This window comes from Netta rufina (genome assembly GCF_964035555.1).
Source record: "Netta rufina genome assembly, chromosome: 22".
NCBI lineage: Eukaryota > Metazoa > Chordata > Aves > Anseriformes > Anatidae > Netta > Netta rufina.
In genome coordinates, this window is record NC_140146.1 from 6,336,222 (window position 1) to 6,354,436 (window position 18,215).

At 62.3% G+C, this 18,215-nt stretch overlaps 1 protein-coding gene across 1 annotated transcript in view; it reads right to left on the reverse strand.

The window, feature by feature from the left end:
- Positions 1–18,215, reverse strand: part of AGRN (agrin) — a gene marked incomplete at both ends in the record, with an annotated part of 72,012 nt that overhangs the window by 18,632 nt on the left and 35,165 nt on the right. Inside the window, 8 exons of the mRNA XM_084300198.1 lie at positions 620–820; positions 1,371–1,565; positions 2,743–2,964; positions 6,619–6,825; positions 6,935–7,159; positions 7,855–8,079; positions 8,995–9,210; positions 16,866–16,913. Of these exons, the coding sequence (XP_084156324.1) occupies positions 620–820; positions 1,371–1,565; positions 2,743–2,964; positions 6,619–6,825; positions 6,935–7,159; positions 7,855–8,079; positions 8,995–9,210; positions 16,866–16,913 (1,539 nt within the window). The remainder of the gene's footprint in view (positions 1–619; positions 821–1,370; positions 1,566–2,742; positions 2,965–6,618; positions 6,826–6,934; positions 7,160–7,854; positions 8,080–8,994; positions 9,211–16,865; positions 16,914–18,215) is intronic.

The window sequence follows — 18,215 nt, forward strand, 5'->3', positions numbered from 1 at the left end:
GCCGTGCTCTGAGGATTTATTTTTTTCTGGTGCAACGAGCTGGGGAAGCTCAGCTGGCCAGGCTGGCACGTCCCAGCAGCCAGGATTTGGAGAGGTTGAAGCTCTCGGCCACTGTTAACACCCCCCACGGGGGGCTCGGGGGGTCCTGGGCAGCAGCAAAGCGAGTCAAAGGGCTGGAGGCTTCCTTCCAGGGGGTGCTGATGTGCTTTTCCCAAAGCACCCAGAGATGGGGAAAGGATGGGGCTGAAGGAGTGGGATCGTGGCTAGCAACGGGGGATGCCACAGCTGATTTCCTCCCCAGCTCTGCCTGGCTTTTTTTTGGGGAAAGGACTTGGAAAAAGCAGCCTGGGGGCGGGTTTTCCCCAGCTGCCCAAACCCAGCTGGGATGATCCCAGCGGAGAAATGGATTTGGGACCATCAGGGAGCACAAATCCCCCCCCGAGGGGGACGATGAGCATCGCAGGGTGACCTCAAGCACCCCACGAGAGGGTCCGGACACGGAACGCGCGCGGAGAGCCAACACCCCGCCACCCGAAACACCACCACTCCCCCAAAATAAACCCAGGGGAGCAGGAAATGAAAGCGGCCACACGTCTCCGGGGGCAGGGCAGCGACCTACCGTCCTCGCAGGGCCCCATCCTGGCCACCTCGATGCTCTGCTGGCGCTGGCAGGCGGCCGCCCGCAGCTCGCAGCGGTTGCCGTAGGTGAGCCCGTCGGTGCCGCACACTTGGCCCGGGGGCTGCCCCTCGCAGCGGGGGCAGACGCACTGGCCCCCCACGCAGGTGCTGCCGAAGGAGCAGACGGTGCTGCCGCAGGATTCTGTGGGGACAGGGGGGCGAGGAATCCCATTTTAAGGCCCTGCTGGGGGAGGTCGGGCTCCGTCAGGCACCTCTCCGGGATTTGGAGAGGGGCTGCGCGCTCCAGCCCCCGCAGCGCCAGGCTGGGCGGGTGGGATGGGGGCTCCGAGGCTTTAAATTCGTTAAGGAATTAGCACAGGCAGCTCGTGAGGAGGGAGGGAAAAGGCAGGCAGAGAGGAATTAACCCCCAGGGACGGAGGGGAGGGGGAGCTGCCGGAATCTGTGCCACCAAACAGCCCCTCGGTGCTTCCCATTTCGGTGTCCCATAATAACGTGTTTTCAGCCCGATTTCCTCGCTCGGCTCAGCCAAAGCACAAAGCCACCCCCGTCCCCAACCCGAGGTGTCTCTGGTGCCTCCCACGGTGCCACAAACACCCGGGGAACCTCGGGTGGCCATGCCCGGGCACCCTGAGTAGGCAGGGAAGGGGTTGGGGGGGGGGCTGCCCATCCTCTCCCCAAAACGCCACCGAAAGGAGCGAGAAGAGGGACGAAGGGGACCTTGCCAGACTCACTGCAGTCGCCTTGGGCAGCCACCAAGATGTTCTTCTGCTGCGTGCACGCCCGGACGTGGAGCTCGCACTCGCTGCCGTAGGTGTTGCCGTCCGTGCCGCAGACGGGCTGCGAGGAGGGCACGCACTCGGTGGGGCACACGCACCTCCCCGTCTCCGCCTCGCAGATGGCCCCGAACTGGCACTTGCCACAGCGGTCTGCAGGGGCGAGGAGCATAAAAAAATAAAATTAAATTAAAATAAAAGCAGGTTAGAGCAGCGGGGAGGGCATCGCTCTCTAACCAAGCTCTGCGCTGGAATAAAATCCCCGCCGCAGCCCCCTCGCCCGCGCGGGTCCTCGCTGGGCCAGGAGGTGAGGCTGGGGGAGGCAGAGGGAGGAGAACTGCTGGAAAAAGCCGTCAGGGCCAGGAGTAATCGTGCTGAAATGTCCCCGGCGCTGGGAGCTGCTATGGCTAAATGAGAGGCCGCGGGGCCGAGCGCAATTAGCGGGTTGATAAATTAGCGGTGGCCGAGGGGTGCGGAGCGCAGGCTCCTGGGGACAGGGGAGGCAGGACTTGAACACGAGAAGCCAGCACGGTGAGAGGTTTTTATTGCAAGCCCCGAAGCCAATTTGCTTCCCAAAACAGGGTGTGGGTGCTCCCCAGGGGCACCGCTGCCTCCCTGCCCAGCACCCTGGGGTGGCTGCGCTCCTGGGGATGTGACACAAAGGTGACACCGCCGCCTGCTGCAGCCACGGGGGGAGATCCAGAGGCTGGTTTCATGCAGGGAAGGGAACAACCCCAGCCCGGGACCAGGCTGGGCTCCAAAATCCACCACAGGCTCTCCGTGTGCAGGTCCAAGATCCTGCAGATTGTTATTTTTTCTTTTTTTACTCATTTTCCTTTCACCCAGCAGGAAGGGGAAACGACTTGAAGGCACCGAGGCCGGTTTCGGCAGGGCCACGGGGCTGTGCCACGCCGAGCTGGCAGGCACAAAGACAGGGCTCCCAACACCCACCCTGCAGATTGAGGGCAAAACAGCAGCATTTTGACAAAAAAGTGCAGGAGCCCAGCCCTGCCCGCGCACCCTGGCACCCTGCGCGAGGGGCTGAGCGCTCTGCCTGTGGGCAAACACTTTCTGCCTGGCAAAGCTGCGCTGGCACGAGCGGAGAGCTGGCAGATGGAAGAGCTGCACGCGGGGCTCGGCTGCGCACCAGAGCTCTTGCTACGAAAGAGGACGGATCCTGCACCCTCCGGGTGAGCTCGCTGCATCCCAAACCACCCGGCAGCACCCTCCGGGGGCGAGGACACGCGCCGATGCCACCCTCCCCTCCTTTCCCCGTGCACCCACAGCACAAAGGCACCCGAGCGGCCCCGCTGGGGGGGCACCTCCTTACCGCAGGGCCCCTTGTGCTTCACCCTGATCTCCCTCCTGAGGACGCAGGCCATGGAGTCGAGCTCGCAGGGGTTGCCGTAGGTGCGGTTGTCGCTGCCGCAGACGGGGTCGTAGCGGCCCTGGCACACCTGCTGGCACTCGCACACGGGCTCCCGGTTCTTCACCACGCACGTGGCCCCGAAAGTGCACTCCACGCTCACGCAGGGGCTGGGGGTGCCCAGGTCTGCAGAGGGGAGAGAGGAGAGACGGGGAGCGGGGATCAGCCCGCTGCGTGCCGGGCACCCCCGGGCACGGTGCACGGCGAGGCATGCCAGCATCTCCAGCACCCCCCTCCGCCTCCCCAAAAAAGCCGTGGCAATCACGCAGAGCTCCTGGCCTCGCAGCAGCCCCCACTCCTCCCATTCCCTCCCCACGTGCCCTGCTGAGCATCCCCCCCATGCTCAGTGGAGTTTGGGGTGGGAAGCGGGCACGAGGTTTTCCCCCTGCGTGCCCGGCTGCTCTCCCCCATCCCGCGCCCCTCAAGGGGGCAGCCAGGCTCTGATCATCCCTGCAGATTTTTTATGGCTTCCTGAGCGCCCCCCAAAGATATTGGGGTCTCCCTGGCATCAGGAGGCATTGTTCTGGGGTTGGGGGGGGGTAGCACAGGCTGCAGGCTCCCCTTCGGCAGCAGCCAGCACCCCCTCGCTCCGCGCAGCCGGGGAGGTTTGGAGACGGCACCAGGGCTGAGCTGGCGCTGCCTGGGGACCCAAGAGAAAATCCCCGAGGACACGGGGGGGTGGGGAGGAAAGGACGTGGACTGAACGAGGACACAGCGAGAGGAAGGATGTGGGGACAGACAGGGGTGAGATGGATGCAGGCGCAGGCGCGGCGCAGCCCCCGTGGCGAGGAGCAGCGGGGCAGGCAGGGGGCGGGGGGCCAGGCAGAGCCCCCCCCAGCTGCCAGCACGGCCTGGGGGTGCTGGTTTGCCTCCCCTGCTGGGCTCAAGGGGATGCAGGCGCAGGGCAGGAGCGCGGTTTGAGCCCTCTGGAGCTTGGCTGCGTGCAAGAAACCAGCCTGGAACGGGGGCACCGGTCAGGCTGAATTTGGGATCTTGATTTTTTTTTTTTTTTTTCTCTTTGGGGAGTCCCTGCCAAGTCAGAGCTTAGAGCAAAGGAGGATGATTCGGGCACGGGGTCACTGCCTGGACCCTGCCTTCCCACCCGTCCTCAATTTCCCTGAGGCTGAAGGGTTTACGAGCAGTTCCCGAGCACCAGGAACCTCTCTCGCCCTGAGACGCTGCTCACACCCCCTGCTTGTGGGCCCCTGGAAACCAAAACCAAGCATCCGTACCATCAGCACATCCCCCAAACACCCACGGGGCAGCGTGCTTGTATGGAGAAAGAGCCCAAAATGTGGAAATTTTGTCCTGGGGAGGGAGCAAACGGGAGCACGGGGAGGTGCCAGGGCTGGGGCACAACGCAGCCCTGACATTTGGTGCCCTCCCTAAGCAGAAAACCCTCCCTGAGAGGTGGCACTGGAGGCTCCTTCACAGCCCAAAATCAGCCTGTGAAGCTCCCCTGGGTGCCCACAGAAGTCAGTGGGGTTTTGGCCCTGGTTTTGGCACGGGTGGATGCAATGAGGAGCTAACCAAGCCCCTGGAGCTGGGGACCCCGAGCTCTCCTGCAAGCCTGGGGCTGGCGAAAGGGAAGAGGCTCCGAGGCTGCGCACAGCCCCTGGCATCACACCCAAAGGGCTCCACCACCAGCTTTATGGGGCCGTAACGGGGTTTTCCTGGGGGAGAACCCCACGTGAGCGCAGCCAGCTCCTCGGTGCTGCCAAAAAGGGGCTTCGCTGGGTGCTGGGGGGGCCACCCCAGCGAGCGCAAATCGCCGCGGGGAGCGAGGGGACGAGCGCAGGAAGGAGCAGGAGGGAAAAGGGGGGAAAAAGGAGAGGGAAAATCAACCGGGAGCAGTCCAGGGTGATGGATCGGCCAGAGCGGGGCTTGCAGAGGAGGGGGGGGTCTTGAAAAACCCACTCTCATTAAGCCCTAAGGGTCAAGGCACAGCCAGCAGCAGCCGAGCCCCCGCTGGGTGTCTCCGTCGCGGTGCGGGGTAAGGGGATGGGGGTGAAAACGGGGGGACCTCTCCGTCCCAGGGGCTCTTTAGCAAAACTGGCGAGGGAGGGAGCGGCGGGGAGAGGCCAGGGCTGCCACTGGCTACGGAGAAGGGGAGAAAGCCGACCTCCTAGCAGAGATGTCCGGGTAGGGAGCAGAAGGGTGCTGCGAGGACACAACTCCTTCCTCCGCACAGGCAGCGCTGTAAAACACAAGACACAGACGAAAGAGGAAAGAGAGAGAGCGGAGGGGAAAGAGAGCAAAAAGAGAGGCAGGGAGGAAAAGACAGATGCAACTCCAGAAAACCTTCCCTCCGCCTCCTGCCCGCACCGGCCTCAGCCCCAGCCCTCCTTCCTCAGCTGCCCCGACACGGGGTGAGAGCAGGGAAGGATCCAAAAGAGGGGCTGGGCTGTTGTGCTTGGCTTTGCTTCTTTGCCTTTGCTGCTGGAAAAGGCCACGGCTGGGCTTAAGAGGTGGGAGAGGTTCAAACGCAGCCCCCGGGTGCCCCCTGCATCCTCCAAAATAATAAAAAATAAAAAGGAGCTGTGGACACCTGGGCTGGGGCATCTCCGTGTCTGCTCCCACTGCCTGCTGGCCTCGCTCCATGAAGATCGTGTCCAGGATGCCAGCCGGGGAGCAGGGCAATTCCCAGCAATTCCCTCAAAATCTGGGGTGCCTTCCAAGCCCAGCTGAACACGGCAGCCCCTCCAACACTGGCCACGGGCACCTCACATCTTGCTTTGTCCCCATCCTCCTCCCACAGCAGGGACGAGGGAGGCAGAAAAGCGCCCTGGCTGCCCTCCCCGTGCAAAGAACCAGGGGACCTGACTCAGAAGCATCCAAAAGCCAGAAACACGCTGAAACGGGCGATTCAAAATAACAGTCATCATTACGCTGAGTGGGATTTTGGGAGCCTGACAAGCAATTTTCCAGCAGCTGGGCCTGGCAGGATTAAAACGGAGCGCGGGAGCGCAAAGCCAGCAGAACAGACCCAAAAAAACGCCGGGCGGCCTTTCCAAGTGCTTCAGGAGGGTTTGAAGCCCTGATCCCTTAAAGAACATCAGCTTAGGACGACGTCCTGAACCTCCGGTGAAATCAAAGCCAGGCTGAAACCACCGGCCCTTCGACCTCATGCAAACCAAGCTCGCTGCTCGACCTTCTTCATTTTTTTCCATGCAAAAATCTTAAAAAATAAAAATAAAATAAAAAATCGGATGTTCCCAACGTCCTAGGGCCCTGAAACCCCCTCCTATAAGATCTGTTTCCATTGGGAAGGTCAAAAGCTGCTCGTGGAGATGTGACAAAGCCACGCTGAGACCTCCGGAGAGCGGGAGCGCTGGGGCTGGATCCTGCGGGAGAGGACCTGGAGCCGAGAGAGGTGGGCATGGAGGGGAAGCATGGCAGGAGCTCGGGGTCTGGCACTACCCTGGGGGCGAGGAATGAGCGGGGTGGGCTGCGGGGGGACCCACACGGCGATGGGGACGTGGGGGGGTGGAGGCGGTGGATGAGAGGAGCTGGCGGATCCCAGTGAGCAGAGCGGAGAGAGAGATGAGAGCGAGGAGGAACACAGAAAAAACACACACAGACACGGGACACCGGGCTGCTGGAAGGCAAAAAAAAAAACCACGAGGAGCCGCTAACGGGGGGTGGCCGGCCGGCCCTAAAACCGAGGTGGGCACCCAGCCACACCACTTACCTGCTGCGCCCCGGCACCGACCCCGGGACGGGGTTGCCGGGACGGGAACGAGAGGTGCGGGCGGGCGGCCCGGCGGCACCGGTGCTTACCACAGGGTCCGCTGTGCTTGACGGGGACGGCAGCTTTCTGCTGGCACTCGGCTTTCTGGCGCTCGCACTCGTTGCCGTAGGTGCGGCCGTCGCGGGCGCAGAGGGGCCGGTAGGCGCCGTGGCAGGAGAGGCGCTCGCAGGAGCAGCGCGCGGCGCCGCGGCGGTTCAGGCAGACCCCGTTGAACTTGCACTCCTCCTTGCATTTGTCTGCGGGGAGGGAATTCGGCTGCCGGGCTCGCCTCGAGGATGGGGAGCGCGGGGAGGTGGATGGAGGATGAGTGTTCTCGTCCCCCCCCAAGGGGTTGGGGTTACTCACCCTGCTGCTGGCACTGCCCCGATCGCACCTTCTGGATCTCCAGCCCCCGCAGGGCCCCCGAGCGCCCCATCACGCACTCGTTGTCGTACGTCACCCCGTCGTCCCCGCACACCGGCTCCCGTTTCGGGGGGCAGTTTTCGGGGCGGGGGAGCAGCTCGGCTCTCCGGGTGCGGGGGTTCACCCGGCACACGCGGTTCATGTCGTTGAGGATGCCCTTGCAGGGATCTGCACGGAGAGGAGGAGGAGGAGGAGGAGAAGGTCAGGCACGCTCGAATCCTGCCCAAGGAGGTGCTTCCAAAAAGCCCCCCCAGCCCCCACGCACCCCTGGGTGTCCACCTTGGGGTTCAGGGTGCCGGTCTCCCCCCTAGGACCCACGTCTGGGGGGGCTCGTGTCGCTCAGAGCCGCTCACTGGGGACACGCACCCTACCCGAGGTGACCACGGATGGGATGAGCTTTTTAATTTTTGAGCGTTTCCAACATTTTAATCCTGTTCTATGAAATCCCTGAATTTAATCCCTGAGGAGCTGAAAGGAGCCGTGATGCTCCGAGCCTCCCCTCTTACCCCAGAAACCGGGAGCACCCAGGGTGCCACCAGCCCCGTCGCGCCTCCCACTCGCACCCCGTCGCCCTACTTGGGGTTGAGCAACTGATTTCAGCTCTGCAGCCTGCCCAAAAACACTTCCACGCCTTCCCCCGGGGACAAACGGGGCCTGGCACGTTTCCTGGTGATCTCACGGCTTTCCTAACGAGCACGGTTGCTTTTAATTAGCAGCACCCATCGCCAGACAAAGAGGAAGCAGCATCCTCGGAGCGGCAGCACCGCTGGATTTCCCCCCCCTAGGACCATGCCTCAACTTCTCCTGGCGCACACAAAAAAAAAAAATGAGTATGTGATGCCCACCGGGGGCTGGGGACTCACCGCAGGCTCCGTCAAACTTCTTGAAGACGTTCTCCTGCTTGTCGCAGGCGTGCTTGTTGAGGTCGCACTCGCTGCGGTAGTCCTTGCCGTCGCTGCCGCAGACGAGGCTCTCGGCCACGCCGCTGCAGGACGCGGGGCAGACGCACTTGGCCCCCTGGCCGTCGGCCGAGCGCACGCACGTGCTGCCGAAGCTGCACGTCACCTCGGCGCAGGGGTCCTTGGAGCCTGGGGGAGGATACGGTGTGAGCATCGCCGGTGTTTCCCCGATAGCTGCCTCCAAAACCCCGAGCGTCCTCCGCTTGGATCCTGGGGGGATGCTGGAGCGAGCACCCAGCCCCGGAGCTGCGGCGTCCACCCCGGGGATGAGGATGGGGAACCCGCAGCAAGCAGGGACGGGGAGCTCAGCCCCTGCTCGCTGCACCCCCAAACCCCCTCACCGCCAGCCCCTCGCCCTCCACGAGCCCCGAGAACCTCCTGCTCCTGCACGAGGGTCCTCGAGGCACCTCCGCAAGCCGTAATTAGAGGAAGAGCTTAAGGAGCAATTTCCTCCCCGCCAGGGGATTGCCAGAGTTTGTTTGCCAGCTCCTTTTTTTTTTTCTTTTTTTTTTTTTTTTTTTTTTAAATTCATCACTTTTTCATGATGATGATTTTAAATAAATCACCCGGCGCTCTCCCCTCCTCAACCCAGCGCCCCGGCAGGGGGGCCGGGTGCGGATTTCTTGCAAGCCAAGCGCGCGCCGCGTGCGAGAAAGGTCAAGTTAATTTACTCGCAGACGAGGAGGCCGGGGTCTCATTTACACAGCTCTCTGCTCCCAGCTGCTGAATGCCAGCCAGGGGAAGGGATTTTATCAGCCCACCCAGCCCGTGCGCACGCCGCCGCAGGGGTGAGGCGCGGCGGGGAGGCTGAGCTGGCTGCGAGGGGGCTGCTCCCAGCGGGTCTCCATCTCCACAACACCCCTGGGACGTCTCCGTGCCCGCTTCTTACACCCTGCTGGTGTTTCTCTCCTCGGCTTTTCCCCGTGGGTCCGTGCCCAGCCACCCAAGAGCATCCCCAGCACCGGAGCACGGCCGTGGGGTGGGAAGCATCGCCGGCCCGGCACCCCCCTCGCCTCCTGGCCCCAGCCCCGGCGCGGTGCTCACCGCAGGGTCCCTTGCTGATGACCTTGATGCGCCTCTGCTGGTTGCACTGGGCTTTCTCCAGCTCGCACTCGTTGCTGTAGGTGGAGTAGTCGGAGCCGCAGACGGGAGCCACCACCACGGGGCAGGCGGTCTTCTTGCAGACGCAGGAGGCCTGGGAGGGGTCGGTGGGGCTCCTCTCGCACACCGCCCCGAACCCGCACAGCATCCCTCGGCAGGCTGGGGACACAGACGGGGGACACCTGAGGCACAGCACGCCCGAGATGTGGGGCAGAGCCCGGCTCGGGGGGCTGCAGCCCACCGGGGACCGGGTTGGGGATGGCAGAGGATGCTCCGGGCGCAGGGTGGGGAGGGGGGTGCCATCTCCAGCTGTCCCCTCGTTGACACCCAGGGGGAAAAAGGGACGTCAAGGGATGGAAAGGGAAATATCCTCGTGTGGGACGCGTCGCCCTGCACACGCTGCTTTATTTGGTGCTGTTTATGCAAAGCAGCTCGAGCCCGTGGCTGGAGTGTCTTGGAGAGGAGCCGCACGGATCTCTTATCACCTCCGCTAATCAGAGCAGCCAGCGCAGACCAGTTCAGCATCTGAATTGCAAATGCAGCAGGGAACGGCGTTTTTACGCTCGGGGGAGGGAGGGGATGGGTGTCCCCAAACCCAAATGGGGCAGGTGAGACCGGGAGCAAGAGACACCCGAGCCTGTGCCAGCGCCGCGCACCCCGCGCACAGCCTGCGTTGGAGATGGAGCCTGACCTACATAATGGCAGAGCCAGGAGTCGTAAAAGGCAAAATAAAATGAGCCCGACAGTGGCTCATTTACACTTCAATTCCCGGGCATTTGCCTTCGACCGCCTTGAGATTTTGAGCTCATATGCACAGCAACAATGCGCCACTAAGAGACTAATATCATCAAATAAAGAAGAACTCTCTTTCTCTCCTGCCCAATATCTAAAAGCAATTTATCATTTTTATGAAGCGCTCTGGATAGTCTCTCCCGCTCTTGCCACTGCTGCTCTTTCTCTCTCCCTTCTGTGTTTTGTTTTTTTAATAGAGATAAGCCTGTTGAGCTCTGAGCTCTGGAGGTGCCAGGGAGGACAGGGAGGGATGCGAGCGGCAGGACCCATCCTGTCCCCATGGAGCAGGAGAGTGACCAACCTTTGTTGTACCCTGATGAGGAGCTGGAGGGCAGCTGGAGGGCCTGGAGATGTGCCCAGGGACATCAAACCGCCCCACGGGCAGTGCCTTCCCGCACCGTACCTGAAATTTCTGCCCCCAAAGGAGCAGTGCCCACCAGCATCTGCAAACCCCCACCTGCTTTGCACCGCGGTGCTGTCCCAGAGAGATGGAGCAGGGTTAAAAACACAACAGGAGCCCATGGGTGCTCTGCCCGGCCCTTCGGGATGCGCCAGCTCCAGCATCACGCAGACAGACCAGGAAAACCAGAAGGGAAGGGTGCCCAAAATTTTCACGGAGGTGGCACAGCTCGCACATCCCTCCCGCTTCTCCCTCTGTCCCCACCGTGCCAGCAGCGAGGTGTCCCCGTCAGACGGGACTTCTGGAGGGGTTAAACCCCTGCCAATGGTCTCAACCCTTCTCTGAAGGACCTTTGGGGGTTGTTAATTTGGATTTGGAGCCAAACTCTTAGAGCGATCGGCGTTGTACTTAGGTCGCCCATGCGTATTTAAGGGCTCGGTTTGAAGTGATAAAAGCAGTGGTGAAAGACAAAAAGGCCACAAAGTTAATGGGGCCAGGTCACAGAAGGAAAGCGGATGGTTTATCAGAAATGAGGTCTCTGCCTGCTCCTCCACCTGGAACCACGTTCCCAACATACAAACCAAAGAGGTGATAAAGGGCATTTATTTACCTCCCGGCCCTAAGAGGGAGGTAATTCCCATTCCCATGAGCTCCATCACCACACACCACGGGCTGCCAGGCACACAGTGCTCGGGGACAAATCTCTGGGTGTCCCCAAAGCCACCAGGGCAGCACAGGGTGGCGGGGCGCAGCGGGGCCAAGCACTGGAGCACGCTGCGGATGGGGACCCTGCATCGCTGATTTTCCGTCCTCGGGCCGAGAAACAAAGCAAGACACACACAAATGCTTCAAACCAGAAACAAATCGTGACGGGCAAATTGGCTGTTTGGGTTTCTTTCCCTTCTAATCACCACCAATGCCTCCGCTGAGGGAGCCTGCTCGTTCCCAGCAGGAGATTTTTACAGCTCGCCCACCCAACACCGCGATGCGCTCGGGTGGCGCGAGCTCAGAACTGCCCCGAATAAACCCAAACGCCTCAAATCCCCTTCTGTGGGGTGGGAGGTTGGGATTGAGAGGGGTTTTCCTCCTTCCAGGCACCTCGAAGCTCTCGAGGAGCAGCCCCAGCGAGGTGTCTGTGCACCGCTCAGCCGGGCGGAACAAAAGGCAGGGCTTGGCTCGCTGCAACCGCGCCGAACGGCAGCCAAACCCCGCTCCATCTCTGAGCAGCACCGGAGCAGAAATAGGATAATAAGCAATAACAACAATAACCCTAATAACAACCATAAGAGGTGCACCTGCTGAAGAGGAGTGGGAGAGCAGAAGGTGTTTGGGACAAATAAGGCAGGCTGAGCCAAGCAGCGTGGTGCCCGCGGGAGGACAGGGCACGAAGGAGGAGGGGGTTGGAGGAGATCAGAGCTCAGCTCGGACGCACGGAGGAAAATGAGGGGTTTTTCCATCTGCTGGTTAATTGGGGAAGGGGAGAGGGCACAGCCAAAGCATTTACCCCTTGCTCTGAGCGGTGCAAAGCAGGGGGTGGCACCTGGAGGGGTTTGGGGAGAGGGAGGATGGGGGCGCACACACAGAGCCGCCCGTGGGAACGCCTTGGTTCTCCTGTTTGCAAAAAAAAAGAGACGTGGATAATAATAATCATCAAGTCCCTGATGTCAGTAGGTAAATAACTCGCTGCCAGTAGTGGGGATAAATAGCAAGCTGCCTTTGTCGAGTGCTTTGAGATCTCGAGGTGAAGAGCTCTGCCTAATAAGCCCCGAGCGTTCGCATTACGTTTACGATTATTGTTATTAAAGTGGAGAAACATTTTAATGTCAAAATTGCTCTTTTCCACCAAGCAGGGAAGAAAAAGAAACCCACACCGGAGCAGCAGCGTGCGGGGATTGCTTCCTGCACCCGCAAGGTCCCCCTCACATCCCCGGGGTGATGCCTGCAAAGGTGCAGGAGGCTGCACCCCACTGAGCGCCACTGCGGGGACACCCTGGTGACGTGCCACGTCCCAAAACCAGCTGTCGTTGCCAAATGCCTACATGGCAGAGGTGAAGCTGCCTTCATGGGGCAGGCGAGAAGCGTTCCCAGCGCTCCTGAAGCAAATCTCCTCCTGGGGAGGGTGGTAGGGCTTTGGGATGGCGGAGCCCCCAGCCCTGGGGGCATTTCGGGGAGGTGGGGACGTGGCACTAAGGGACGTGGCTCGGTGATGGGACACCGTAGGTCAGGCTGATGGCTGGGCTTGGTGGTCCTGAAGGTCCTTTCCAGCCCCTGCGATTCCAACAAGGCACTGAGGATACATTTTGAAGGGGCTGCCGACACGAGCACGGCGGCGGCAGGCGCAACGGCAAAGGGCGAGAGCAGATGCACCACAAATCCCCGGGGGCTTCCGTTTGGAGACGGGAGGACGCCCCACCGGGGGATCTCAGCGAGCAAAAACCCTCCGTGGTCCAGCACGAGGACATCACGGACAAAAATAAAAAACAGGACAGGGGGGAGCAAGCCCAAAGCAGGACCGAGCTGGTGCCGGGATGGGAAGGGAGGCCGGGGCCGGAGCGGTGCGCGCGTGTCGGGGCGGCGAGGGCCGGCATTAATTCTGCATGAGCCCGGCACACGTTGCCATGGAGATCGGCGAGGCTGGCGCTCCCGCCGCGCCGCTCATCTGGTGCGCATCGACTGCTCGCCGGGCCCCCCCCCCTCTCCCCGCCAGCAATATTAATTACGGCCCCAGGAGGCGGCACGGGGACGGCTGCGCTCCCCTGCGCTGGGCACGTCTTCGTGGGCACCAGGACGAGTCACCAAAGCACCCGAAGTTTCCCAGTTTGGAGAAGGGAAGGTCCTAAAGAAGCAGGGAGAGCGGCAGGTGTCCCGTTTGGGAAGCCCTGTGATGCTCTCAGCTCGCCGAGGAGCGAGCTTGGACAGCTCCGGATATGAGACAGCTCTGGGAAGCCAAGCATCTCCTCCAGGACCACAGCTGGGGGGCTCAGCACCTCCAAACCCACTCCTGGGCAGAACCCCAGCAGCTTGGTGCCCACCAGCCCCAACCTTTCAGAGCCCAGCACCCGAAACTCCCCTTCCTGAGAGCCACCAAAACGTGTGCTGAGCGCTGCAGCCCCAGCTCCCCACCTGGAGCAAAGAGCCCGGCCCCGGGGGGCAGAGGAGGGGTGGGGAGAGCCGACCGCACGCTCCCGTAATTAAGAGAGGAGGGGGCGGCGAGAGGACGAGCTTTGGGGAGATCTGAAAGCAAAATCTCGTGCTGGAGGCAGCGAGGAAGGTGAAAGTGGTGCCGGGGGCGGGCAGGGCAGGGGGGAGGTTAAAGCATCACCTCCTCGGGATCTGAAACATCAAAGCCGCTCTCGCGAATCCAACACCATCTTAAAAGGCTCCCTCATTAATCTGTCACCAGCCCCGCTGCGAGAACGGCTCCGAGCAGCTCCAAATCAGCTGGAAGGGTTCGTCAGCACAGAGGGGAGAGGTTGGGGAGGAGCCCTCGCAGCGGGGTCCTGCCCGTCCCAGCACACGGAACCCCCCCGGGGAGCTGCACGGCACCAAAACCTGGAGCCCGACGCGCACCCCGGTGGGACGCACAGGGGAGAGGCGAGGGGAAAACACCTGGGGATGGCTCCGAGCTGCTCCCACCCTCCTGCTGGAGCAGAAAGGGGTGTTTACAAGCTGCTCCCACCCTCCTGCTCCAGCAGAGCCGTCTGTTTACAAAGCAGGGAGATGAGAGGCGAGGAGGCTGCAGCCGGCTGGGTGCCTGCGGGGAGGACGGCTCCTCCCCAGCCGCAGCAGCAGGTCCAAAGCCTGTCCCCATCTGTGCCACCCGGCCAGCACAGCACGCTGCCCTTTGCTGCCCTTTGCTGCCCTTTGCTGCCCTTTGCTGAGGCTGCAGGCTCTGGCCAGCCCTCGTGCAAGGTCTGCGTGCAGCTTGCTGGACCCACGCTGCTGCTCCTTCCCCCCCCCAGCCCAGCACCGGGCACCCCCAGCATCCCCAAAACGCATGGCCACGTGTACCAACAGCTCCTGCTCTCAGCCAACACCTCCCCGGCACCAAAGCAGGTCTGTGTCACCCCAACCCGGGGACACACTCCTGCAAAAAATAAAATAAAAGAAAATAAAATAAAAGCAGCGCTCGCAGGTCAAGGCGCCCTCGTGCAGAGCGCAGAGCCCGGCCGCGCGCGCTACCTGGGGAGCTGGCAGCGAGGCACAACGAGACCGAGGGGGAGAGAAGAAAAAGCAGCTCCACGGTGTTGTTTCTTGGTCACCAGGCTCCGAGACTAAATGGCACATCCTGAGAGACACCAGGCAGGGATAAGGGGGCAGCAGGGTAAATTTAAGGGATTGCAATCCTTGCCAGGAGCTGATTTAGGGAGAAGTGGCAGCACCTGTGCAGGTGCCCCCCATCTGCTCCTCCTCCAATGCTTAAGCCACCTGACGTGAAAGCACAAATTGATCCCCAGGAGAAAGCTCAAACTTTGCTGCAAATGGAGAAGAAAATGGTCTCGAGAGAGCAAAAGTGGTGCCTTAGCTGCTGCCGCCTCACCTGCCGCTCAGCTGTTTGAGCTGTGCTTAGCAGCTCTCCTCTCTCCACAACAACCCTGCACTGCTCCGACCTGCCCGGGCTGAGGCAGGAGCCACGGGCACATTTGGGGTGCTCAGGGGGGACGCGCCAAACGTTTCGGGTCCCCACGGTGCTGGTGTCCCCATGGGATGTCCCCTCCTGGTGCCTCCGCAACCACGTCGAGCGCTGCGCCCCTGGCCTGGCACGGCACGTTGGGGTGGCATCGCTCCATCCATGCTCAAAAGAAAAACGTGTCCAGCCCTCTCCGATGTTTCCAAACTCACCGGGATGGGACCTGAGCCTTGCCCCCAGCTGCTTGGCACCCGCAGAGGTGCACGGATGCCAGCAGAAGGTGGCACACCCCAAGCGAGCCCTCCACGAGGGATGCTTCCTAGAGGAAAGCTCTGGTTGATCCCTCGCCAAGACCAGGACCATGCAGGGGCACGGTGGGGCTGAAATTGCTCTCCCTGAGCAACCTCCCGAAAGAATTGCACCTCCTGCACGTGACCCCACACCAAGGGGTGCTGTAGAAAGAGCTCCAGCCCCTCCTCGCAGATGCTGGAGGAACGAGGAGCAGGGGTGGCACCCTCCAGATCCTCGCCCCGGGGGGTGCAGGAGGGCGCAGCCACCCTGCACTGCACCTGCCCCAACCCCAAAAAAAACACAGCCAGCCCTGGGGGGGCTGCGGCTGAGCCAACACCGCCCCCGCTCCCCCTGGTGCAGGGAACGGAGGAGCATCAACCAACCCCAGCTACTCCAACCAGCACCCAACAAACACCCCCAGCACCTTACCAGGCCACCTCTTCGCCCCCCTACCCAAAAAAAAAAAAGCCCCCCAGGACCACGAGGCGCATGAGGATGCGCCTCACCTGGCCAGGCAGCGCTTTCTCCATCTCCACCGGGGACCTGAGATTTTTGGGAGCCTGGCATCTGGCTGGGCCGGGCTGCTCATATTTTGGAGCCCCGAGCTAGGAGTTACACCTACGTGCGTTTTTATTTTTCGCTTCAGATGTCTCCACCGGTCCAATTATAGATTAATCACATTTTATCTCGCATCCGTTTCTCCCCCGCCTCCCTCCCCGCCCCCATCGGCGAAGGGAAAGAGAGAAACAAACGGGTTATTAATTGGCTGCAGCTCTCGGCCGGGCTCTTATCTGGGCACATGAAACGAGGGAGGGTGGGGAAGAGGAGGTTGGGGAGCCTGCCAGCAGAAGGCAGGGCATTTTAAGCCCGATTTTCAAAGAAAACACAGCTCGTAGGGCGCTGTCCGCTGAGCACATGCTTGGAGCATGGCCTCGGAGAGCAAAACTCCACGAGTGCGGGGATCTGGGGGGCTTTGGCGAGCCGTACCGGGCAAGGTCAGCACCTGGAGGACTGCCTGGTGCTGTTAAGAGGGGATGGGAAGGCTGGGGAACTGTGCTCCTGGTGCTGGAAAAGCTGGCGCCGCCGAAATCCCTGCTCCCCGAAGCACACCCCGCGGCGCAGGGCGACTCCTGCCTGCTCAGGTGCCACCTGGAGCCTGCAAAACCCACCCCGACCCCTTTCCCAGCCAGCCCAGGACCTGCTGTGCGCAGGGAATCGCCACGTCCCCATCACCCACGAGGTGGGCATCCCTCCCCACGTGTCCTGCAAGGGGTCTCGGGGCAGGGAAGGATGCGGCTGGCTGCCCGGCCACGTGCGTAAAACCCACTAAGACACCGAGGGGATGAGCACAGCACAACCCCAGAGCTCAGGTCCCTTTCCTGAGCCCCCACAGCCCCAGCAGATGAACCAAGAGAGCTGCTGGAGCACCTGGAGCTCCCCACCTCCTCCTCCAGCCCTTCCCCGGCTCCGGGACGGGCTGCTGCAACACGCAAGCAGCAGTGCGAGGAGCGAGGCTGTGCCATCCTTTTTATTCCGAGGGGAAAAAAACCATCCCCGGGGAGGGCGAGGGCAGGGAGCACGGCACCGTCAGCTGCTCTGCGCCGGGCACAGAGACTGCAAAATAGATCACTGGGTCACCGAGGCTCCAGGACTTTGCTTCTAGGGGAAGCAAGCTCCAGCGGGCTGAAGGGGGGTACTCACCATCTCGTGGGGTCGGCGGGGTCTGGGTAAAATAGCTATTGGGCTTGTCTGCAAAGAAAAAAAGAATGGGGCAATCAGTAGGGTTAGTGGACACGGCGCCCTCCTCCCCCCAGCCTCGATTCGCAGCTCTCCAGCGGGTTTGGGGCTGGGGTTTCATCCCTCCAACGCCCTCCCCGTGCAGGGAGCAGCTGTAGCCAGGAGGGAGCAGCCCCGGGAGCCCCGTCCCTGCCGCTGGCATCAGAGGAGGAGCCCTGGCAGCAGCCCTCCTCGGTGCCATTTGGCCAGGGATGCAGCACAAACCCCGCGGTCCAGCGCCGGGGTCGAGCAAGGACAGCAGCGAGGGGGGAGAAACGGGGGGAGAAAGGGGCAGCAGCAGCAGCTGAGACATCCCCTGGATGGGGCTGGAGCAAGGTGGCACAGCCCAGCCCTCTGCTTTTGGGAAAGCAGAGGGGATTTTTGGGGGCAGCTGGCTCCACACACCCTGCCACCCGGTGCCGAAACGCCGCGGAGGGAGCGCTGCGCTCACGGTGCCAACGCCAGGTCGTGGCAGAGGGTGCGCGGCTCCTCACCGACCCGCTTCCCTCCTTACCTCCTGCGCCCTGCTGCGGGCAGGTCTTTTTAAAACCACCCATTTTGCCACTTTTCCATCACGCACAGGCGGGCAGGCAGCGCGCCCCAAAGCTGGAAGATCCCAGCTGGCTGCTGGGGGCTTGCCAGCACCGGGGAGGTCGAAGGCGCCGAGGGCGAGCACCCGCCCGTGCCAGGACGAGGCCACAGCGCAGCACCAGCAGCTGCCAGCAACACGTGGGTGTGCACGACACGTTTGGCCACGCCAGGGAGCAAACCAGCAGCCTAACCACGGGGAAAAAAAGCCCCCCCGTCTCGCCCCGACCTCCTGCTGCTCCTTCCTGCCCTCCCTTGGCCCTGCCCTCCCTCGCGGCCGGGGTGCAGGACACCTACAGTTATTGAGGAAGAGCAGCACGGCAAATCCCAGCGTGGAGGTGGCCAGGAGGATGAGGCAGATGTTGCAGGGGATCATGAAGTACCGCACCACCAGGGAGACCTTGTGCTGGTACAGCCGGTCCCGCTCCAAGGCCCCCGGTGCCATGGGGTACTGGCAAGCCGTCATGCTGGGCCGTCACGCCGCGGGCCAAAGCTCAACCCGCCGGCGACCCATCCAAGGCAGAGCAGCCACCAGGCTCACGCGGACCCCCTCCGGCCCCGATTCTTTGCCAGCTGCAAGCCCCAGGCGTCCCCAGAGGTCCCCATCCTCCAGGAGCAGGAGGGCGAAGAGGCTCGGCGGCGCCTTCAGCAGCAGGCGGCTGGCCCCACGTTGGCCATCCCGGCTCC